Source organism: Molothrus aeneus, chromosome 13 (assembly GCF_037042795.1).
Source record: "Molothrus aeneus isolate 106 chromosome 13, BPBGC_Maene_1.0, whole genome shotgun sequence".
Taxonomy (NCBI): domain Eukaryota; kingdom Metazoa; phylum Chordata; class Aves; order Passeriformes; family Icteridae; genus Molothrus; species Molothrus aeneus.
In genome coordinates this window covers 2,883,074-2,907,932 of record NC_089658.1, presented here as the reverse complement: position 1 = coordinate 2,907,932, position 24,859 = coordinate 2,883,074, and the positions used below count along the sequence as shown (strand labels likewise).

At 50.7% G+C, this 24,859-nt stretch overlaps 1 protein-coding gene across 8 annotated transcripts in view; it reads right to left on the bottom strand.

Annotated features, from left to right (window-relative positions):
- Positions 1–3,684: 3,684 nt before the first annotated feature.
- The window catches only part of NEO1 (neogenin 1), a 178,653-nt gene continuing 157,478 nt past the window's right edge, over positions 3,685–24,859 (bottom strand). For 4 of the 8 annotated variants that reach the window (XM_066559132.1, XM_066559130.1, XM_066559135.1 and 1 more), the window contains exons 20-29: positions 21,953–22,147; positions 20,858–20,890; positions 17,386–17,454; positions 16,626–16,773; positions 13,543–13,781; positions 12,953–13,045; positions 11,006–11,164; positions 9,828–10,064; positions 9,015–9,151; positions 3,685–6,149 (exon numbers count right to left, since the gene is read on the bottom strand). In XM_066559132.1, the coding sequence (XP_066415229.1) occupies positions 6,066–6,149; positions 9,015–9,151; positions 9,828–10,064; positions 11,006–11,164; positions 12,953–13,045; positions 13,543–13,781; positions 16,626–16,773; positions 17,386–17,454; positions 20,858–20,890; positions 21,953–22,147 (1,394 nt within the window). In that variant the 3' untranslated portion in view covers positions 3,685–6,065. The remainder of the gene's footprint in view (positions 6,150–9,014; positions 9,152–9,827; positions 10,065–11,005; positions 11,165–12,952; positions 13,046–13,542; positions 13,782–16,625; positions 16,774–17,385; positions 17,455–20,857; positions 20,891–21,952; positions 22,148–24,859) is intronic. The other 4 variants (XM_066559131.1, XM_066559136.1, XM_066559137.1 and 1 more) reach the window with 2 other exon arrangements.

Genomic DNA, 24,859 nt, shown 5'->3' with positions numbered 1-24,859 from the left:
CTCCCAGGGCTGGGGCTCCCAGGGCAGGAGCTGCCGTGGCTGGGGCTCCCAGGGCCGGAGCTGCCGTGGCCAGAGGCTCCCAGGCCCGGAGCTGCCGTGGCCCCAGCAGCCGCTGCCTCCCTGGAGCAGCCCCTGGAGCCGGGGAGCTCCGTGGGTGTCACACAGCGCATCCCAGCGCTGCTGGAGCAAACCCAGCAGGGCCTAGGGCTGGGTGGTTTCTCCCTCTGGGGAGGAAGGATGCTGCCCCTCTGCCAGCATTCCTGCTTCCCTCAGGGCAGCCGTGGTGGATTCCCTGGAGCACAGGAGGGAAGGAGGGCACGGGGCTGAGGGCACATTGCTGCCCAAACACATCTGCCCAGCGCTGCAGTGCCAGGCAGGAACGAGTCCCAAGGGATTGTTCACCTCCCCCTGCTGCCTCACACCCCTCTAGTGACAGATTGGAGCACCAGCACAGCTCGTGTCTCATGTCCCGGTGCTCCTGGGCAGCCTGTGGCACTGGGGACAGTCACACTCAGCCCTACAAGGATGCTGAAGGTGTGGCTTTAATCAGCGCTGCCATGAAAGCTCCACCCTACAGATCCATCCTGGAGGCACTCGTGACACAACCCACACCTTTTTTCTTCCCTGGCTCCAGCAAAGTGGTCTCCTAAATCACAGGGTTTGGATCAAGTGGTACAAAACCAGGCAGACACCAGCCTTGGGCACTCTGGAATATCCTCTGGGAGCCCTGAGTCACAGCACTGTGGGGACTCAGCATCTATTTCTAATTTATCCTGATGCTGTTCTTTGCTTGATGGGTTTTATTAGATCCCAGTGGTTCTCCCAGAGCAGGGAAGGGCTGTCCCCACTCCACTGCCATCCCATTGACACCCCACTGCTCCCTGCCCCCTCTCCAGGCCGAGCTGGGTGGGCAGAGACAGCCCCAGCCTGGAGCAGCTGGGCTGGGACTCAGGGAAATGTCCTGGAGCTGAGGCTGGAGATGGGAAACACCTGAGCTGGAGATGGGAAACAAAGACCTGGGATTGAGGTGATGGGAAGCACCTGGGATGGAGGTGATGGGATTGGAAACACCTGGGATTGAGGTGATGGGATTGGAAACACCTGGGATTGAGGTGATGGGAAACACCTGGTATGGAGGTGATGGGATTGGAAACACCTGGGATGGAGGTGATGGGATTGGAAACACCTGGGATGGAGGTGATGGGATTGGAAACACCTGGGGAGTGTGGGGCACAAGCAGGTTCCAGTTTGGTCTCTCCCAGTCCAGTTCCTTGCAGCAAACAGCAGGAAGGACCAGCAGCTTCTCCTGTGCCTGCCTAGGTAGGAGTGGGGGGGTTTGGGGGGTGATTCTCCACCTGAACCCCACCTTTTGGGGGTGCTGTGCACCCTGGCTGATGGGGGCAGCTGTGGGGTCCTCACTGGATTTGTTTGTCTCTGTCCCTTCCCCAGGCAGGTGTGCAGCCTGGGGCTGGGGGTGTTCTCCACTCTTCCACCTTTGTGCTCATGTTCCTGTGGCTGCCAAGCATTGGCTTTTCCCTTTCCAAACTTGCTGTGCCCTGTCAGTCCTGCCTGTCCCCTGCACTTCCAGGGTGCCACCACCCTGCAGAGCTGGCACAGCTGCTCTGGGGGCAGGGATTTTATCGGGTCTGGAAGGTTCTGGAGAGCCACAGTGCAGCTCCAAGCTTGGCTTTTAAGAGTCACATGGGGCAGGTGTGCTGGAAACCTCCCCTGGTGTCACAGAAACAGCCTGGGAGAGCTGGGGGTGCTCACCTGGATCAGAGAAGGCTCCAGGGAGAGCTCAGAGCCCCTGCCAGAGGCTCTGGGGACTGGGGAGGGACTGGGACAAGGGATGGAGGGACAGGACACAGGGAATGGCTGCCACTGCCAGAGGGCAGGGATAGATGGGATATTGGGGAGGAATTCTTCCCTGTGAGGGTGAGGAGGACCTGGCAGAGCTGGGGCTGTCCCTGGATCCCTGGCAGTGCCCAAGGCCAGGCTGGACAGAGCTTGGAGCAGCCTGGGACAGTGGAAGGGGTCTCTGCCCATGGCAGGGGTGGGATTGGAGTTGGGCTTTAGGTCCCTTCCATCCAAACCATTCTGGCATCCTAAGAAAAGCTGCACTGACTGCTTCAGTGGTTTTGGTGAAAGCTGTGGAGTTGACTCGCCCTGAGCTGCTGCAGAAATGCTTTTACTGCAGAGGGTTTTGGATCAAACCCATTCAGGAGGAGATGGGTGGCTGCTCTCACTGGGTAAAACCTGCAAGTGTTGCCCAATTTACTGCAGCTCTTTGAGGCAACCCCTCTTGTGGGTCGGAAGCCAAAGCTCCCTTGGAAAATCTGGGATTTCCAGCGTGATTCCCCCTGAGGAGCAGCAGCCCTGGGGGTCCCTGCTCCCTCCCGGAGCTGGGCTCGGGCCGTGCGAGCTCAGCAGCGAGGCACCGCTGCCATCTGCTGGCACCCTGGGCCTGCAGGGCTGCCCTGGCACCGCCCCGGGCACAGCCACACAGCCAGGGCTGCCCAGGGAACCTGGGGCGTTGGGGCTGGGCCGGCTCAGCTGGAGCAAAGGAGGCTCGGGGAGCCCTTGTGGCTCTGCACAGCTCCTGCCAGGAGGGGACAGCCGGGGGTCGGGCTGTGCTCCCAGGGGACAGGGACAGGAGCAGAGGGAACGGCCCCAGGCTGGGCCAGGGAGGCTCATGGGGCAGATGTGTGACCTGCTGGAAACCTCCCCTGCTCTCACAGAAACTGCCTGGGGGAGCTGGGGCTGCTCACCTGAATAAGAGAACCTCCCAGAGCCTCTGCCAGGCCTGAAGGGGCTCCAGGAGAGCTGGGGAGGGACTGGGGACAAGGGATGGAGGGACAGGACACAGGGAGTGGCTCCCACTGCCAGAGGGCAGGGATGGATGGGAGATTGGGAGGGGATTGTTCCTTCCCAAGGAAGGGTTGGACATCAGGAGGAATTTCTCCTTGGAAAGGGTTGTCAGGCATTGGAAGGGGCTGCCCAGGGAGGTTTGGAGTGCCCATCCCTGGAGATGTCCAAGGAATGCCTGGAGGTGGCACTCAGTGCTCTGGGCTGGGGACAGGGTGGGGTTTGGGCACAGGGTGGGCTCAGTGATCTGGGAGCTTTTCCCAGCTCAGTGATGCCAGTCCCAGCCTGGGCAGGGTGGGCAAAGCTCAGCTGCCCCTGGCCATCCCTCCGGGGGGATTCCAGGCTCCCTGCCCGCCGGGAGGGGGAAGGAAGGAGTGACCAGAAGGATCTGAGTGACAGGGAGGGGACAGGGCTGTGACCCAGGCAGGGGCTGCTGGCCCGGGCTGATGCACACCAGCACGGGGGTGGCAACAAGGACATCAATTCCTGCACTTCACAATCCACAATCAGGAAGTGCAATATCCCATGGTTCTGGGGTTATTTTTCCATTATTTCCCAGTTTATTAAGGGCATTATTTGTACTTGCACTGATTTGAACCCCTTCCTTCTCTGCTTGCTAATTAAATGGTGATATTTTTACTGTGGAGCTTTGAAATAGGGAAATTCTCCAAGTTCAGTGGCTGCACAAAGCCTGGAGGGAGAACAATTCTCTTCTTTCTTCACAACCCACAGCAAGGAGAAAAAGGGCAAGTAAAACCCCAAACCTGGTCACTGAACCCACTATGAACAATTAAACAAACTCTCCAAGCAGGACAGGAGTTGATTGGATTAAAAAAAGTGTATTGGATGCCCAATACAAAATAATAAACATGAAGTTATTAAAAAAAGCCACAGAGGATACAGCAACTACTACAGAAAAGCAAAAAAATTGTACAGAAAGGTCGACATCTACAGCAGTCCTTGAAATTCTTCTACATGAGAATCATAAAACAATGTACAGGTTTGGTTTGTTCCTTTTCCCCAAATGTCTGAGGGAAGCTGTCACTGCACAGCTGGACTATGACACTACAAGGATACACAATGTTCCAAAGTTAAAATCACAGGATATGTAAGAAAACGTAGCATTAAAATGTGAAAAAGTGCAATACAGATTGTACACTGAATTGAATAAATGTTTTTTCTTTTTTTTTTCAGTTTAACCTTAAAAAACCAACTTTGAACAGTTGTTTTATCATTAAAAATATTCCCCCTCCCCAAATTCAATGACAATATTAACATTCATGGTGTTCTACATAAGGAATATTCACAAAGGCCCCCAGCTGGGAATACTGTGTGTGTAGGATGGCATTTCTTTGGGTATAGGTAAAAAATAGGCAAAGGAACAGATCCACACCCTCCTTTCTCAGGCCGGGGGGTGGATTTTATTCTTTAAATACATGTTCTGTAGCTTATTTTGCCCTGAATTGTACTGATTAAAAGTCCAAACATTAATTATCCAGGTGGCCCATGGTGCTACCATTTATTTAATTCCCTCCCCTCCCTCAATAATAAATAAATGCAGGAAATGACCCCACCCTCAATCCCTGCTCTCCCTTCTCCCAGGGACAGCTTCAGCTCCACTTCAGGGGCTAAAGGGAAGCAAAGGAAGCCAAGTTCTTTTTGCCACTTCAGTGGAAATCTCCTGGCAGAGGCACAGAGGGGCCTGAGCTTCCCAAATCCCAGCCCCTGAACCATCAGGAAGTTTGGGATTCCTTTTATCCTAGAAGTGGCATTGCACAGGAGTTCATTGGCAGCTGGTTGGGGTTTCTCTCTCTTTTATTTCTCATTTTACTGACTCCAGCCCTTTTTTTTTAATGCAGAGAAGAACAGAGCCAGGCAAGCACACAAAGAGAGAAGGAAAACCCCTCTTCCCTCCCTGTTCCCTCTCCTCCCTTTCCAGGCAGGTCTGTGAACAGCACCCGGGTCACCAATACTGGGTTTATTTTTACATGGTTTCTAAAGTGTAAAAAAATACATTTTTGCCTTGGTTTGTGTCCAGGGAATCCTTCAGAGTAGGATTCCTGTGGGGATGGCCTGGGACAGGACCTGCAGGACCTTGTGGGCACTCAGTGCTCTCCAGGCAGGATCTGGGCTCTTGGGAATGAGAAAATCCTCAAGTTCTCAACCCCAGCCCTGCATGCTCCTGATCCATCTTTAAACCAACAGCAACAAAACAGCTGCCAAAAGAAGCTCCCTGTAGGGTCACCTGGGCAGGAGGAGCCCAATTCCCAGGAGGAATTCTCTGAATGTTCCTAAGGAGCCTCTTCCTGGCCCAGTGACCAGACACACAGTACAGCTGAAGATGTTTCCTTGTTCTTCAGTCTTCCCAGTCACTGGAAAAAGACGGGAAAACAACAGGAATGAACCCTCCCCCCCCAGGATCCCCTCCCCTTTTCCCCAGCTACTTCTCCCCCCACTGAAAATCTGAAACTGCACAAAAAGCGACAAACAAGGCTCTCAATTACACCTCAACTCAAACAGACCGGGAATCTCACAGTGATGAGAGGAGAAAGTCAGGCTTTTAATAATTATAATATAAAAATAATAAAAAAAGCTTACAAAGAGCAGTGCAGCATCCCAAAAGGCCATGGATTAACTGCCAGAAGGGGACGTAATTATACGCAGGATAAAAAAACAAAACTGAACAACCCACACTGGCAATGAATTTTCATACACAATAGAACAAGCAGTCAAACCTCAGCCTAGGCTGTGGAAAACAACAGTTTCTCCCTTTTTTTTTATTACAATATTTTTTTTCCTTTTTATAAAAAAAGATAAAATAAAAACAACAAATAAAATTGTACATAAATGCCAATGTCCAACACTGAAAAGGCAGGGCAATCACACCACTGAGACAAAACCTGACCAGAAAAAAACTAATGGCGAGTCCACTTTGCTTTGCTTTTGTCCTGCTGGATCCCAGCCTGGCGTGGCCCATCCTGCTGGGTGCTGCTGGAACCCCACGTGGCTCCCTGCAGGACAAGGGGGTGACACTGGGGTCACCTGGGGCTGGTTCCTCTCCTCCTCCCTCCATTGCTCTCATGTGCTGTCCCTCTTTCTGCTTTGTTGATTTCTTATTTTTTTTCTCTTTTTTGTTGTTTCCTTTAGTGTTTCCTCTGTACACTCCTGGTGTGGCAGGGCAGAGTCCGAGGCCGGGGCGCTCACGCCGTGGTGATGGCGTTCAGGTCCTTCATGAGTCCTTCCAGGTGCGCCATTTCTTTGGTCAGCTCGTCGGGCTCGTAGCTCTGCAGGGAGAGGGGCACTCACCCAGGGCTGGGGCTGGCCAGGAGCCAGCAATGGCCACTCCTGGGGCAGCCCTGACCCCAGCTCAGCCATCAGCACAATTTATCCATGCCAAGGTGGGGTGTGGGCACAGGCTGGACTCTGGGCTGGGAGCTCCTTTCCCAGCCCAGTGATTCTGTGTGAACCCAGCCTGGCAGGGTTGGAAAAGCTCAGCTCCTGCCACAGGAGGGGTGCTGAGCTCTCTTTCCAAGTGCAGCCCTTGGGCAGTTGTGGTTCAGAGCTCCACTGGTCAAGCCCTGTTTTCCTGTCTCAATCCCTGCCTTTGAACCAAAGCAGGAAATTGAGAAGGATCTTCCCAGCTTAGGGAAAGGTCCTATGCACCTTTTATATGGTGCATTTTGGAAATAAATTCATGGACAGGTAAATAGACAGAAAATAGACAGAAATACAACTGTGAAGAAGTCCTGAGTTCACCCCCACACACTACAGGAGGGTCTGTGACTGCCTGCTGCTCTTGCACTTGAATTTGTTGGCAGAGTCAGCAGAAATTGCAGAAGTGGTACTAGGGAAAGCCAGCACAAAGTAATGGAAAGAAACCTGCTTTTGCTGGAAATTAAACTGCCATTTTCCTGAAAATAGAAACAGTAGTTGCACTGATCACAACATAGACCAAACCCCTCTGATTGTCAAATCCAGGTCTTAGGACCAGAACTAATAAATTCATGGATCAATCCATGTATTACAAAGGAGCAGTGACTTAAAGCTACGTGTTAATTATCTTAACAGTACCATCAGACACCAGCTTGCAAATGACCACAGGACCATCCCTGTCACTGCACTTGGTCAATTTGGGCTAAATTATCATTTCATTTTAACAGATCAGACATTACTGTGGATGAGTAAAGTAAAGCTATGTTCCAGGAAAAAAGGTCAAAGGAATACTTAAATGAAGCTGGTTTGGGATCAGGATAGCTGCTAAACCCACACATTTTTAGGATCAGCTGTCTCATTTCTGTCACCACTGTGGACAGACCATGGCCTGGCTCATCTCCAAACCCCTCCTGACCAAATCCTTCCCAGTTCTGAGCAGTTTCCAGCTGTGACCTGTTCTCTCACACAAACCTCCTCCTCCTCCTCCACTTCAACAGCCAAGAACTTCCACTGTACCAAACCTCTGCCTTGTACAGCAAATCATCCCAGCCCTCTGCCCAACACATCATCTGCCAGCTCCTGACTGGGATACAGAGCAGCAGCTGGGAGTAAACTCCTTCCTTAAACTCCTCCCTACAGCTTCTCCTAAAAACCCTGAATTAATTCAAATCACTACCCAACCCTGAACCTCACAGTTCAACTTGTAATTTACATTTTAAGACTCATAGTTGAACCAGTAATTTAATTTAATCTGGGTTTTTTTTGTGCTGACTCTACCTTGCACATTAATGAAAAAAGTATTAATGGCTCTATTTAAATATTACAAATTAGTTGTGGAGAATGGGTTTGGTACTGACCAAACAAAATTAATAAAGAAACACAAAAGAGCACCAAGATCAAGTTTCCTCACCAGCACATAGAGAAATAAAATCAGGAGAGTAAAAAACATGTAACAAAAGGACAACGAGGAAAAAAAAAGAAATATAAATTCCAAATGAGCATTTCGTGCAGCAGTGATGCAGCAATGAATATTTCTGTATTAACAGGTGACACAATGGCCACAGGAGCAGCTCCTTGGCCTGCAATTTAAAAGGAAAACAGCTCTTCCAGTGCCTCACACCCAAAACATTCCCTAAAAGCTGCTTCCAAAGCTGCCCAACAAGGCTGCACCCTTCCCAAAAGTCAGGAAACTCTCCTGTGATAATTTAAAAACATTTTTGGGATGATGGCTTGGAACACACATTAATGTCAAATGTTCTGTGTGCAATGGTACTGGGAGTGCTCAGGGATGGCACTGGGAATGCCCTGCAGAGCTCAGGGATGGCACTGGGAATGCTCAGGGATAGCACTGGGAATGCCCTGCGGAGCTGGGGACTAATAATGACACTGGGAATGCCCTGCAGAGCTGGGGATGGCACTGGGAATGCTCTGCAGAGCTGGGGATGGCACTGGGGATGCCCTGCAGAGCTGGGGATGGCACTGGGGATGCCCTGAAGAGCTCAGGGATAGCACTGGGAATGCCCTGCAGAGCTCAGGGATGGCACTGGGGATGACTGCAGAGCTCAGGGATGGCACTGGGGATGCTCTGCAGAGCTGGGGATGGCACTGGGAATGCTCTGCAGAGCTGGGGATGGCACTGGGAATGCTCTGCAGAGCTGGGGATGGCACTGGGAATGCCCTGCAGAGCTGGGGATGGCACTGGGAATGCTCTGCAGAGCTGGGGATGGCACTGGGAATGCTCTGCAGAGCTGGTGATGGCACTGGGAATGCTCTGCAGAGCTGGGGATGGCACTGGGGATGCCCTGCAGAGCTCAGGGATGGCACTGGGAATGCTCTGCAGAGCTGGGGATGGCACTGGGAATGCTCTGCAGAGCTCAGGGATAGCACTGGGAATGCTCTGCAGAGCTGGGGATGGCACTGGGAATGCTCTGCAGAGCTGGGGATGGCACTGGGGATGCCCTGCAGAGCTCAGGGATAGCACTGGGAATGCTCTGCAGAGCTGGGGATGGCACTGGGAATGCTCTGCAGAGCTGGGGAAGCTGCAGCTGCAGGACTCAGCAGGACCCTCCCTGTCTTCCCCCATTTCCTGTGCAGATTCCCTGGCATAGGAGCTGTGGCAGTGCCAAGCCCCTGTGGCCCCGTGGCCATGAAGGTGCCAGTGCAGGTGTCCACAGAGCCCCAGGGTGAGGCCTGCCAGCCTGGCAGGGGGTACCTACGCTCTCCGAGTCCTCCAGCATCCGCGTGGTCTCCTGCACCTCGGGGGCGCTGGGCACCACCACGGGCATGGGCGGCCGGGTCCTGCCCAGGGTGCCAATGGACGCCGTCTTCACCGCGTGCAGGGGGTGCCCAGGGGCTGCAGAGAGGGGGGGACACGTCAGGCACGGGCACTGCCCCTGCTGCCTGCCCAGGGAGCTCCTGGAAGGAGCACAGGAGGGACAGGGGGGAGTGGCTTCCACTGCCAGGCATGGATGGGATGTTGGGAAGGAATTGCTGGCTGGCAGGGTGGGCAGGCCCTGGCACAGGGTGCCCAGAGCAGCTGGGGCTGCCCCTGCATCCCTGGGAGTGCCCAAGGTCAGCCTGGACAGAGCTTGGAGCAGCTGGGACAGTGGAAAGTGTCCCCTGCCCAGGGCTTTAAAGCTCCCTTTGAACCCAAAGCAGTCTGGGATGATTCCCTGAAGGAACAGGATTCTAGCAGGAGAAAAGGAACACTTCAATTATGGAGTGTTGGATTTGAATTGCCTTATCTATATACAGAAAATGACACCAACAAAACCCACCCCAGCCTCTGCCATATTTCCTGTGATGCCCAACCCCACCTCCCTTTGTTCCCCAAATCTCCACCCAACCCCACCTCCCTTTGTTCCCCAAATCTCCACCCAACCCCACCTCCCTTTGTTCCCCAAATCCCCACCCAACCCCACCTCCCTTTGCTCCCCAAATCCCCACCCAACCCCACCTCCCTTTGCTCCCCAAATCCCCACCCAACCCCAGCTCCCTTTGTTCCCCACATCCCCGTTCTGTGGCCTCACCTTGCTGGGTCAGCAGGGGGGTGCTGGGCAGGGCAGGGTCGAAGGGGCCCGCGGCGCTGGGCACGGCGGGCACGGCGAAGCTCTTGAGGGGGTGCGAGGGGCGCACGTGGGCCGTGGGGGGGCCCTGCGGCTCCTCCTCGGCGGGCAGGAACGGCCCCTCGGGCTCCGGCAGCTCCGCGCTGGGCACGGCCGAGCCCGCCGGCATCGTGTCCGTGCTGGGCGTGTTCCGGACGGACTCTGCGGGGACACACAGCGACAGCAGGGGTCACTGCTGCTCAGAGGGCTCACGGGGACACAGCTCCTCCTGCAGGGGCTGCAGGGACCCCCTGGCCCGCTCCCAGGTGACCATGGGCTGGATGGGAGCTAAAGGAGCCGAGAGCTGAGTGACTGCACCTCTCACGCTTTGGTACTGAAAGAGCTCCATGTTCCAGTCCTCAGACGAACAGCACAGAACACGAATCTGCAGCCTCCTTTTACCCCAGAGTACCAAAGTATTGGCATTTTTAACTAGGAACTCTTCACAGCACTGGGGTGGTCACAGAGGAGCCACACCTGAAATCCATTTACTGAGACTCATGGAATGGTTTGGGCTGGAATGGACCTTGCAGCCTCAGGAACTGTTTTCATAAGGAAACACCACTTTTGGCTGAGATACCTTCAAATGGTGACCTTAAAGTAGAGAAGCTTCATCCCAGTGTGTTACCCATGTGCACATTTAGCAACACCATTGCTTTGGGATTTTCCAGAGCACTGGAGACTTTACTGCTCTCCAAAACTACAAATGATTCTGATCAAGCCTCAAAGTGCTGCATGGAAATCACCCCCATTCTCTGTGTGCCCCCATTTTCAATAGCCAAGCCTGGACTTTCCTTTCCTGCTGGTTTCCAATTGTATTAATTAGGGGAAAAGTTAAACCAATGAAGCAGCTCAGAGTTAATCTGCTGTTTCAGACTCCAGGGCAGGAGGAATCCCTGTTTGGAGCTGTGTGTAAAACATGAAACCCTCTTTTCCAAGGACACCACCACGGATGTCAAGGATCAATATCTGACCTACCCAGGAAAGCCCAGCCCATCCTGACGGAACCCCCAGAGGAGGTTGGCCCAGCTCCAGGCTGGGGTTTCCAGGTGCTTCCCTGGCTGCTGCACAGAGCAGCAGCTCCCTGAGGCTCGGTGTCTCACCTGTGGAGTCGGCCCTGTCCGAATGGGACATGGCAGAGCCCAGGGGCCACGGGCTGAGCTGGTGCTGCAGGAAGCTGCGGGTTGGAGAGGCGAGGCTGCCGGAGTGGAAATGGTGGTGAGGGGGGTCGAGGGAATGGATGGGATGAGCACTAATCACAGCTGTGGATGAACACAAGACAGAGAAACACTTAACACACACACACACACACACACACAGAGGACAGGCTGGGGGCTCCCCTCCCTGCTCCCTCCTCCAGCAGGGAGCCAGACCCTTGGCTGAATGACAACCCAGAATCAACCCCTGGGTTATCACACCTCAAATGTGCTTAGGACAAAAAAATCACCCATTTACAGCTCCAAAAACTGTGCCACCAGCTCTTAATGCACTGCTTGATTCCAAGGAGAAGTTCAGAAGAAGAATAAAGAGAATACACATCTGTTACCCACATTGATGTATTATCCACTATTGAGATACTATGAAGTGAGGTGTGTTAAACAATAAACAGCCCTTTGCTTCCCAGCATCCTTCCAGAATTTCTGTACTCCAGGAGGCAAAAAAGGAAGTCACTAGGTACACACCATGACTGCAAATGAGACTAAAATGGCACAGTGGATTGTCATAATTCAGTACTCAGGAGGTAATTAATAACTCCATCTGAACGCTCCAGTGGGTGGAAGAAAGCCATGGAAGGTTGTGCAGGCAGAGCTGGACACATGGAATGGTTCTGGTGGGGCTCACTGAGGAAGGGCCTCATGTGCCAGGAGGGCACCTCAGACCCCACAGTGGATGCTCCACTCCCACAAAGCAGAGCCTGTGGCAGGAGGCCCCTGGAGCTCTCACCAACAGGATGGAGAGGCCAAGTCTCAAGGCCAAGCTCCAGCAGGGCCTGGGCCTGGTCTGTGCCCTCAGGCAAGGCAGGAGCAGAGCCTGGCATGGGATGGGCACCTGCCACACAGCCATGTGTGACACAGACCAGCTCCAAGGAATTTAGTGTCAAACTGCATCCTCTGCTCCCTCCTCACACATGGAGAGCTGGGAGACAACAAGGAGATCACACTGCTTGGAGTAAAACCAGGAAACCACGTGCTACTCTTGGAAAAAGGTCATAGAACAAGAAGATTGACAAACTGAGCAATCAGGTCATCAGGACACTTGAAAAAGTAGGCAGAGATCAAGAACACCAAGTCCTCAGCTCAGTTTTTAATTGAAGTAAAAAGAAAGTGGAAATGTGATGAACCACTCTGAAATAATTCCATCAAATGGAGAGGTTGTGGCAGCAGTCACCTGGTTACAGGTGGAACATGTAAGGGAAGTCTAAAGCTCAGCCTGGGTGAGCTTGGTGTGATTTTACCTCCCAGTTCTGCCCCTGCACAGTAACTCCTGAACTCTTCTCACCAGGGTTCTCACACAGGGTTTCAGTCTGGCTGTTCAGAGGTTAAGCCAAGTCCCTTTCCATCTTGGAGTCATTTGAAAACTCCATATATATTGTTTAATTCCAAAAAATTTTCCTAATAATGCTAATTTTGGTATCAGAGAAGGATCCCAGGGCAAAGAAGTCTCAAGGAGCTCGGAGGAAAGTCAGAGAAGGCTCTGAGAGCAGCAACTGCAGAGATAAAGGGGATGGTGACTGCCTGGGCTGGGAGGGGAAAACCAACAGTGAGGAACCTGAGAGAGATTCCAGCTCCTATGGAGCAGCTGGGCACTGGCAGAGCTCCAAGGGAATGACCACAAGAGGCAGCCAGGCCCACAGGCTGTCCCTGGAGGAGCCCCAGACAGATCTGGCCATGCTCTGCCCTCACCCCAGTACTCCCAATCCCTCCTAACGTGGTCTCACTCTGCCCACACCAGGAGGGCTCAGGAGCCTCCCCCGAGCTGCTCCTGCTGCCCAGGATGGGATTTCCTGGGAGCAGGGAGTGGCTGCAGCAGGAATGGGGGTGTTCACTTACGCTGAGGTGGCTGAGAATCAAAAGGCATCATCATCTTGGGCCTCATGCCCCTCCTTCCTGCCAGCGTGGACATGCTGTCCTCTGACTCGTGTCCTGAGGGGAAACAGCCACGTTATGCTCTGCTCCAGCTCCTGAACCAGCATTCCCACATCCTCCCTCTAGCCCTGCTCCCAGGCAGCTCTTGGAGCCACCAGTGACCAAAGCAGCCCCTTCCCCCTTTGCTGGAAGGTGGGAAGATGGTGAGGGTGAGGATTTTGGGAACTGGAGAAACTCCAGGCCTCAGTGCAAACTTCTGGCAGTGATTGAGCTCTGGGCTGAAAGGTCAGAAACAACTCCAATGGTTTAATATGAAGTGAGATGATCTTCCCATTACTAATCAGTATTTACCAAGAGAAAGTAATGATCTAACTCTTGGATGCTCCATTTCCTCACTAAAACAAATGATCCAACCCTTCCAGAGTCTCAGAAACCAGGAACAAACCCAATTCACTGCTTGGAAAATAAGAACAGAGAAGAGGAACTTCATCATCTCTCGATAAAGTGATGTCACCACCCACAGCAGATGTATCTCACCCCCCATGGGCTCCCACCTCTGTAGGAATTCCTCCTTTGATGGATGTTGCTGTCCATGGAGTTGTCCACCGGGGTGATGTCCTGGGAGTTGCGAGGGATGGGGGTGTCTGTCATGATGGGGTTGGGATCTGGGGATTTATCAATGGGTTTGAGCTCCAGCCTCTCATGATGGATCCAAAGGTCTGGGGGTTTGACATCTTTGGAGTTCCCCTTGTACTTGTGGGAGCCGTTCACGGATTTGCAGGCGGCTCGTTTCCTGGAGAGGAGAGCACAGGGATGTTCTGCACCTTTGGAAAAGGCAACTTTCACAGAATCCCAGAATCCCAGAGCCACAGAATTACAGAATCACAGAATCCCAGAATCCCAGAATCCCAGAGCCACAGAATTACAGAATCCCAGAATCCCAGAGTCACAGAATCCCAGAATCACAGAATCCCAGAATCCCAGAATCACAGAATCCCAGAGTCACAGAATTACAGAATCCCAGAATCACAGAATCCCAGAATTACAGAATCCCAGAATTACAGAACCACAGAGTCACAGAATCACAGAGTCACAGAATCACAGAGTCACAGAATCACAGAATCCCAGAATTAGAGAATCCCAGAATTACAGAATCACAGAGTCACAGAATCACAGAATCCCAGAATCACAGAATCCCAGAATTACAGAATCCCAGAATCACGAGCCTGGAAGAGACCTCTAAGAGCATCGAGTCCAACCTGTGCCCTAACACCTGCCCTAGACTCTAGCACCAAGTGCCATGCCCAGTCTTTTTTTAAACACATCCACAGATGGTGATTCCACCACCTCCCTGGGAAGGGCATTCCAGCACTTTATTATTCTCTTGGTGAAAATTTTCTTCCTAATCTCCAACCTATCCCTTCCCTGGTGTAGCTTGAGACTGTGTCCTCTGCTTCTGTCAGAGACCGACCCCACCTGTGCACAACCTCCCTTCAGGAAGGTGTAGAGAGCAATAAGGGCACCTCTGAGCCTTCTCTTCTCCAGGCTGAGCATCCCCAGCTCCCTCAAACCTTCCTCACAGGGTTTGTGTTCCTTGTTGCCTCCTCTGGATGTGCTCAAGCATCTCAACGTCCTTCCCAAGCTGAGGGCCCAGAACTGGGCACAGCACTGAAGATGGGGTCTCACCAGGGAGAACTTTCCCCTGGGATTTCCCTCAGGTCTTGCATCCAGCTGGGCACAAGTTTCCCACTTGGCAGGGAGCTTTGAATTTTGCACACAAGCCCCAGTGACACCTCAAAGCACATCCATGGAATGCAGCCCTGGCTCTGCAGCCCAGCCTTCCTTACCAAGAATGAAATTTGCAGAAATTCTGCTCATTGAGAGAATATTCCAATGCTGTGCCCATACCCCAGGCTCACCAAGCTCCAGCAGCAGCTGGAGATGGAGGTGCAGTTCTCCCAAGAGGATGGGAACAAGGATTAAGGACAGGAATGTTCCTTCCAGCCCCACTCAGGCTGGACACATCCCACTGGGGAGGCTCCCACCCTGCTGAGAGCAGCAGCAAACCACAGTGAGGCAGAGATTTGGGGTGGCAGCATTTGCTGAGAGCAAATGTGGGTTTCAGCACTCCTGCCATGCTGACTCCTCACTTTGGGCCATGGCAAAGCTGGAGGAGGGGTCCCTTTGGGAGCAGAGTTCCTGGGAATGGCTCAGACATTGGTAAATGTCACCAACAGAGCCTCTGGCAGGGGCCACTCCCAAGTCCTGCTCCCACTGGAGCTGATGAGTGACAGGGATCAGGTTATTCCCTGGCTGAGGGCACTCAGAAACTGAGATTTCACAGCGTTATTTCTGCCCTAAAATGAAACAAAACACATCTCCTGTCCCTGCCCCTCCCTGCTGCCCTCTCCCAGGCCCAGCCCCAGCTGCCAGGTGTGCCAGGGCCAGCTCCTCCCTCCCTGCTCCCTCCCCTGCACTTCTGCAGGGCGGTGCTGCTGCAGCACAGCAACTGCAGATTATCCAAGCCTGGCTTTTCAGCACTTCCTTAAAAATCTGGATTGCATAAAACAGATCCTTTTCAAACCCCAAATACAGCTCTGGCCTTTCAAGGAACACACAGAGAGACCCTGCAGGAGCACCACTGCTGCAGCATTAATGCAGCTGCTCTGAGGGAAGAATTCAGATACAAACCCTGGGATTTTGGAGCACTTTCCTAAGGAATCCAGCAGCACACTCAGATTCCCCTCCAGTGATCCTACTAAAAACTGGAAAATGTCAATGCAAGAGTGAGGAGCTGCCTGAGCTCTTGGGCTCTCCCAGCTCCCAACACATGGACTGGCTCCACTTTGGAAACCTGTGAAGGACTGGCACTGTGATATTTGCTGAAAAATCCCTTTGCCAGGATTTCTTCTCCTGGGAAGTTGAGAAGCTTCAGAGAAAAATGTAAATAATAATTATCTGATTGCTTCTCCTGTGTTTGCTGCTTTGGAATGTGGTCTGGAAGTTGTTTACCAACAGGTGCCTGTTTGATTGGTTCCATGTGAATTGTTTTAACTTAATGACCAATCACAGCCAGCTGTGTCAGACTCTGAGGAGTCAGTTACAAATTTTCATTATCATTCTTGTTAAGCCTTCTGATGTATCCTTTCTCTTTCTTTAGTATAGTTTTAGTATAGCATAATATAATATAATATAATATAATATAATATAATATAATATAATATAATATAATATAATATAATATAATATAATATAATATAATATAATATAATATAATATAATATAATATAATATAATATAATACAATACAATATAATATAATATAATATAATATAATATAAATGTAGCCTTCTGAGAACATGGAGTCAGGTTCTCATCTCTTCCCTCATCCTGGGGACCTCCCAAACACCACAAAGGACAATTTCTCCTCGGGGAGGGCAGGGGGAAGTGCAGGCACAGTGGAAGCACTGCCCTGCTTTGTGTGTGAACTGATGGCTTGGAACTGTGGGACACTGCCAGGAAAAGCAGCCCAGCAGCAGCACCCACAGGCTGCAGGATTTGAAGGAAATAAACCCTAGAAGAAGAATCAAAGCACAGGACTCGGTAAGGCAGGCAGCCCCAGCCCCAGCCCCGTTACTTTTTCTGGTGGGACGTGGTGCGGCGCGTGCAGAAGACGGCGACGATGACGACGATGACGATGGTGATGACGCCCACGGACACGATGATCACCAGCAGCATGTTGCTGTCCAGGGGGGATGTGGGGCTGCCATGGGGACTGTTACTGCCTGGGAGGGGAGAAAAGGCTCATTTATTACCCAGGAAATCAAGCAGTGCCCACCAAAGATGCCTGGAATCCTGAAATCAGCAGCAGGGGATGGATCTCCTGAGAAATGTTTGTTTCTCTGCATTTGCCAACTGTTTCTGTACAATTGCTCACCTGGAAGTTGATTTATAGATCCTTTTCCTCCTGAGTCTATCACAATTTAAGTGCAGCCTGCTCAGTTATCACAAAAACCTCCCCACTCTAAGCAGAGTCAGTCTGGGACCCTGCAGCACCACAGGCTCCCCTTGGAGCCACTGGAATTGGATCAGGAGCCTCCAGGGGTCACTTGGCTCCAAGGGAAACCTTTATCAGCACCCTGAGGACAGGATATCCCCCCACCCGGCACTGGGCAGCAGAAGGAGCACAGGAGGCCTTTCCCTCCTCATGTGTCCCTCCAGAGCTGATGTCCCACTCTGGCAGCTGTGTCCCACCAGGCTGGGAGCAGCTCTGCTATGGAAACGCCAGGGGAGCTCAGCAGCAGCAGGAACAGCTCTGGAACAGCTCTGGAACATTCCCTGGCTGGCCCACAGTGGAAGCAAAGTGTGCCCATGGAGCAGCTCTGCCCCACACTCACCTCCCAGCGGGGGTTTGTAGTCGGGGCCCAGGTCCATGGGGCGGCTCCCCTTCCCAGCAGATCCTGAGGCTGCAAGGTTGGACACACAGGAATTTTACACACACAGACACAACTCAGCATCTGAGTCCTTCTTTAGAACCTCCCCAAGCCCCCCAGGAGCAGCTTTTCCCCTCCTTTTCTGTCCCTACAACAAAATTTGGCTTTGCACAGCACCTGCTTCTCCAAGGAAAGAGCCACTTCTCCAAAGGAGCTCTTCAATGGTTTCCCAGTTATTATTTTCCTAATTAAGCCTTTCCTAATTCCACTTTAAAAACAACAGTAAAGCCCATTTGCAGTAAGGCACAGGTACATCTTGAGGCAAATGGTTTTGCCACACTTGCACTGAGAGTTCATCACCCCAAAACAGGAATTATCCAGGTGTCTTTTCCTGACACCCAATTCCAGCACCTGGGGGAGACTGGAAATGGGTGGAGGGTCCCAAGCACAGTAAATGTAATATTAAGGCCCTGCCTAGCCATAAAAACTTGCTTTCAGCTCCTCCCTGTTCTCCCCTGCACATCACAGGTGACAACAAAGCACCACAGAAATGGTTTTGATGAAACCCAAGGGAACAATAAATCAGTTACATCCAAACCTGGCCCTTCCACTCTGTGTTTTCATCAGAATGCACTAATGCAAAATTAGTGACAAAAACACTGGAGATGGGGAAACATTTGTGAAGAAAAATATTCCTTTGGTTACAGGAATCCACAGTATTTTACACATTTTCACACTCTTCTATGAAAAAAAAAAAAAACAACCCTCCAAAAAGTGAGGCAGTGTGGAGGAGAACAGTTGGGAGAAGGATTTTTTTCTGTTAAAAATCCCTTTTAATCAAGAAGTATGAAGTGTTAAAGGACATGTCACAAATAGAAACTGAACCTCAAGTGAGAGCCTGTGAACTGGTCCCTGAAATAAAGACAAATGGCAAAACCAGGCAGGGGCTAAAGCTGGGGAGGGGAACAAGGAGAACATTCTGTGTGTGCAGTGAGGGAAAGGACAGACTGCAGGACAGTGGGACATGGGAAGGACCCAGGGAGCTGCCAGGATGGAGCAGACACAGCACCAGGGTTCCCTGTGTGGGCACCAATAACCCTGCAGCAGCAGAGACAGACTGGGACAGCATCTTCCACAGCTTTCATGTAATGTTTTTGTGTCTGACTGGCCCCTGAACCTGCCCTGAAAGGTGGGAACCCCCAGAGGGACTCGAACCCCTGAGCCTGGTGCTGAGGAGCTGTGGGAGAGGGGGGACATGAAGAACCAGCAATGTTTAGGGAGGGAGTCAGACACCCTGAGCACTGCCAGTGAAGCAGCTGGAGCCCCACAGCAGGTGAGATGGTGGAAAAGGGGATGGACAGGAGATGGCACACGCTTCACATCCATCTTCCTGCTTCATGGAAAACAAGTATCTGCAAGAAGCAGAATGTCAGCCCATAAATGTGGCTGGTAACAGTAACTATGCAGATATATAATGAGGAATCTATAAAATATACTGCATTGGGCTTCCAGGAAATATCTGCCAGTGCTGTGCAATGCTTTGTTAAAATAGCACCATAAAAAACCATGTGGAGCCTATCAACAAGATTAACAACAAATTAACTGAGAAGAATGAGAATTATCCAGGAGGAATGGTTCCAGTGAGTTCTGCAAGGACCTGTGCTTGGCCAAGTGCAGCTCAGTGTCCAGAATAACGCCAGGAAAGAGAAGGGAACAACTGCCCTGAGGCCAGCAAGGGGCATCAGACCAGGGCTAAGAGAGAGAGGCAATGCACAGTGATCCTCATGGAGTCCTCCCTGATGAATTTAGGGTGAAATTTAGGTACCCAGCCAAGGTGCTTCTGAGGATGCAATTCCTAAACCCACAGATGAACAGTTTAAACCTTTAAATGCATTCCAGGCAGCCCCAGCTCTTAGGCAGTGTGACCTGTTTGAAGGAACAGTCTAAGACAGCATTTGCTGGAATTGTTTTTCATTCAGACTGTGAACCTCCTGTTCCAATATAACAGACAGAACATTTTAACTGTGGGTGACTTCAGGATGGGTTTACTTGATCAGAGACCTTAATCTTTGCTTTAGGATGAGGCCAGTGCAAGCACCTGAAGCCTGAGAGCAACAGGCCCTGAGTTCTCACCAAGCTCTGTGCTCCAGAAGGGTGGGGAAAAACAGAATCCTGTGCTGAGTTCAGAGGGAAACATCAAAGCAGACAAAGAGAGAAAGGGACAGAACCATTCAGGGCAGGGCCTCAATCCCCTCTGGTTTTGCTCCCAGCCTCAGTAACTTGCTGGTTCTCCCCTGCAGGTCCCAGTCTGGCAGTTCAGTGCTGCTCCTCAGCTCCTCTCCTGCCCTGCCTCTGCCTTTCCCACATTCCAGCTGCTGCCATGATTTCAGCTCTCCCAGTGTCCTTACAGCAATACCCAAACAAAACTCCTGGCTTTGATGATTTATAACTAATTGGATGTGATAAAAATTGATCATGACTAGGAGATGTTACTTTAGGGTGCAACACTGGCTGAAAAGGGCTTGAAACAGGGAGAAGCAGCAAACAACAACTTTCACCTGAATCCCTGTAACCTTCCCCCATTCCCTGCAGGTGAGCAGGACAATGACATTGCAGCATCTGCTCCCCAGACAGCCCAAACCCCAGCCCCACCTCCAGGACACAGGGATGGGGATCCAAATACTCCTGACTGCCCCTGCTACCAGCATTACCTGGTGCAGAGTAAAAGCACATTTAATAAATTATCCAAGTACCAAGCTGAGGAGCCAAGTGAGGAGCAGCTCCCTCAGAGCCCCTTTAGGATCTCTTTAATTGCATGTCTAAGCTGTTTGCCAATGGCCTTTTTAACTCATCCCTTCAGAGCAATTCTCCCCCTTTTTATGGGGCTTGTAGGTTATTTGGAAGAAAGCAAGAAGTGCCCTGGGACATCCACCTTCTAATTCGATGTGGGAAGCTCAAAGCTCCCATTTTTCAAGCAAACATTTTAAAACCTTCAGGCTTTTAAGAGCCAGTGCTGGGCTCCTAAGGAGAGTCTGGACTCCAAATGAGCTGACAGGCAGAATCTCTCCTGCACAGAGCTTTGCAGGGCTTCCCTGCCTTTATTATGGAATGAATCCTCACAAGCAGCACTTGTGCTAACCAGAGTCCCTTTGATCTTCCACCCCCTCGTACGTAGGCAGGGCTGGATGGGGCAGCACTGGCTCCAAAGCAATTCCCCCACAGGATTCAGAGCTGGCACAACCCCCATGGCCCTTCTGGGACATCTCTACAGGGATCCCTTCACATTTGTGCCACCCACAGCCCTCCCTGTCAGCACAGCAGGAATCGCCCCAGTCAGAGCAGCAGGATCCCGCTCCACTCAGAAAATGGCACAGCACATGGACAGCAAACAGAACAGTGAGGGATGGAGAGAGGAGAAATGTGGCTGTTCATTTACCTTGGTCATTGGGCATTTTATCTGAGGACTCAGCTTAGTGGGGCAAGCACAGGGAGGAAAAAACAAGAGACACATCACAAGGATTGAAGGAGTGAGACAGAATTCCAAGTTTCCCACAGGGTACAGCTCTTGAAACTCACGTGGAGAAGTGTCCAAGGCCAGCCTGGACAGGGCTTGGAGCAACCTGGGCTGGTGGAGGTGTCCCTGCCCATGGATGGGCTGTAAGGTCCCTCCCAATGATAGGATTCTCTGACAAACTCATAATTCTCTTTTTCCCAAGCTCTCTCTCATTTTACTCTTCACTATCTTTGCCCATCACCATCAGTTCCTGAGTTAGGGGCCTGTTGCATCCCAGGAGTTCCCACTGCACCATCCCACTCCCAGAGCAGATGTGACACACAGGGCCTGGACTGTCACTGCAGCCACCCTGAGTCTGTAACAGCAGAACAGCCCAAAGGGCCCAGGCTCTGGGAACAGCCAGTGAACCCCAGAGCTGAGCTCCAGCCACAGGGATGGAGCATCCCATGAACTCTCCCACCTTGGTCAATCCCCAGGCCCTCAGCCCTGGAAACAGGAACTCCTTACCATGGAGTCATCCCTCCCAAAGGGAAAAACAGACTCCCCATGGCCTTGGTGTCACAACTTCCTCTGGTTTCTCCTGGCTTGGTACCCCTGATGGCCACCCCTCTACCCCTGGAGACCAGGCCCCTCTGCCCACCCCCTTCCCCTTCTAAGCTGCCTGCTCCACGTGGTTTCCTCTTTCCCTGGTTTGTCCTTCGGTGACAGTGTTACTGTGCTGGAATAAAACCGTGCAGAAGAGCCTTTCTTGCCTCCAGCACTGAGCCAGCTGTGGTGAGTGCTGAGTGGAGGTTTGACTGCACTGCCTGAAGGTTAACTCAGCCCTGCCTTTCCACCACTTTACCACCCACATTTTAAACTGGCGCCCAACGTGGGGCAGAGCCCACGACCCTGAGAGTCTCATGCTCCAGGTCTGCCTTCCAGGGGCTCACTCCATGCAAGCCCAAGCAGCCCTGCAGAGCCCAGAGCTGCCTGGCCCAGGAGCACAGCCCTGCCCCTCCCGGGGGGCCCAGGTACCTTTGGGGGTGCGGAACTGCACGGCCTCGGACATGGGCCCCATGCCCTTGGAGTTGCGGGCCTGGATCTTGAAGAAGTAGGGGGTGTCCAGGGTGAGCTCCTGGATCTGGTGGGTGAGCCTGTTGCCCACCACGGGCTCGATGACCCAGTCGTGGATCTCGGCGTTGACGTCCGTGCTGTAGTAGATGATGTAGCCTGGGCAGGGAGGGGACAGTGCCACCGTCAGGGCACAGGGAAAGGGGCCCTGTGCCAGGGAAGCCACCAGCGGCTTCACAAGTGAGCTCTGACTCAAACACTAAAATCATCTTCAAATAGCAGCCAGCCCTCCCATCTTCCCTTTGAACCGCTCAAAGTAGATGGTAAGAGAAAAAAGCCATTTAAAATATCAATATCATTTAAAATATTTCTGATCACCATTCCCTGAACGTGGACAAATTGCTGTTTCCATCTCTTCACCTATTTATAGACCAATAAAGTAAAGTAAAGCTGCCATTATCAAAACATCCTCAGAGGATTAATGTTACCGTGATATTTTTTGAAAAATCCCTTTGACAGGATTTTTTCTCCTGGGAAGATGAGAAGCCTCAGCTTCTCCATGTTTTACTCCTCTGGAATATAGTCTAGAAATTGTTTGTCCAAATATGTGAATTGTTTTTAATTAATAACCAATCACCTTCAGCTGTGTTGGATTCTCTGAGTCTGTCACAAGTTTTCATTATCATTCTTGTCTGACCCTCTATCTGTATCCTTTCTCTTTCTTTAATACAGTTTTAATAGATCATTTCTTTTAATATAATATCATAATATAATAAATAAACCTTCTAAAAAACTTAAATTCTCATCTCTCACCTCATCCTAAAAACCTCACAACACCACAAATTCATATTATTTAAATTACATTCAAACAACAAAACATTCTCATGCACAGCAAAACAAGATGTTTTTGTAATTATCTCATTATTTTTTAGTGTATTAACAAAGGCAACAAGAATCTGAAGAAAACTGAGGCTGCCCTGCACATCCCAGAAAAAAAGGTATGGGAAGGATTTATGTTCTGTTTTAAAAATACAGTGAAGTCACCAATCATTATGCAGTAAAAACTTTATAACTATTTCATACAAGAAACACAGATCAGCATAAAATAAATACTTGAACCTCTATATATTTATATACACACAGAAATAAATACTTGAATCTGTATTTTATATTGTATGTAACACAATATACATGATGTATTTTCATATATTATTTATATATTTGTATCACTATTTATATCTATGTCTAGCTTCAAGTATTTATTTTTTATGTAACATATATGGAATACAATTTTTTATATTACTATATATCTATTTTATATATATATATCTGTTGTGTATCTATATATCCCTACATCTGCAAGATAACTAAATGTGGGAGATGTTTTTGTAGATTTGTAGAGAATATATACATAAAATATATATTATATAACATATATAAATATATATATATATATATATATATATATAAATAATTATATAAATAATTATATATATATGGCACAAGTACTGAATTAATTTCAGAGTGCCCTAATTAGTCAGCAGCTCTAACAATGCCTGAGCATGTGGGACCCAGAGTGGCCCAGTTCAGCATTCCATGGACAGGGGGCCATGGAATGACATCACCACTCAGAATTCTGGCATCACTGACAGCACAGAGTGAGTTAATGAGGAATTAATTAGTGCCTCAGCTGATGGGGAAGTTCCCAGCAGAGGGCACTCGGGCCCCACATCCCAAAAACTGCGTGGGCACTGGGAAAGGGGAGCAGGACATGGGAAAGGGCAGCTGGAGATGGGAAAGGGCAGCTGGAAATGGGGTTTAGGAAAGGGGAGCTGGAAATGGGTTTGGGAAAGGGGAGCTGGAGATGGGTTTGGGAAAGGGGAGCTGGAGATGGGTCTGGGAAAGGGGAGCTGGAGATGGGTTTGGGAAAGGGGAGCTGGAGATGGGTTTGGGAAAGGGGAGCTGGAGATGGGTTTGGGAAAGGGGAGCTGGAGATGGGTTTGGGAAAGGGGAGCTGGCACCTGCTGCACTCAGGCTTAGCCCTGAATCACCATTTTAGTTCGTTTTTAAGCTGTTAACTGCTGCTTGTGCAAAAGCTGATAAATACTGAACAGTTCTGTTCCAAGGGTTTCCTTCACTGCCAGGGGATTTGGGAGCTAGACAATGGGATAATTTTGCCAGCCCTGTGCAGGTAAATGCTGCTCTCTGTAGTTCTCTCCCCTCCCTTGGGTGTGCCTCAGTGTGAGACATTTGTGCCCCTCACTGGCAGCCAAATCCTTTCACCAAAGGCTCCTGTGTCTCCAGCCAATCCTCCTTTCCCATGGAGAGGAAACATTTTGCTGCCTTTTCAGTGATTTAATCAGTTTTAGTCTCCTGTGCAGAGCCTGGGCTCCAGTCCTGCCCAGTCAGGTGTCCCAGGTTTGATTCTGCACCATGGTTAATCCTGAGCTCAGACCCAAAATCACACACTGCCATTAAAATCTGATTTCAGCTTTAAACAAATTAAAATTGAAGTGACTATTTCAGAAAGCCCTTCCAAATGGGAAGCTGAACAGAAATTACAGAAGGGAATCAGTAATTATTACTGTCTGGAAAGTGATTTATCCTGTGTGGCAGTGATGCAGTTAAAGGCAAATAACAGTTTACTCCTAATGGTTCTGTCAGGGGAACAGGAAACTGCTCTGGAGTCTGTTCTGTGGCACAAAAATGCCACAAAGGTGACAAAGAGCACTGGGATGGCCTCTCCTAAATAAACCTCTGATGGACCAGAGGGGCCATTGCTGGAGGCTGCTATTAGAACAGCACCAAGGTTATGGAGATATTTAAATTCCAGCTGCATTTCCCACTGCAGTTGGATCAGATGTGAGTAGA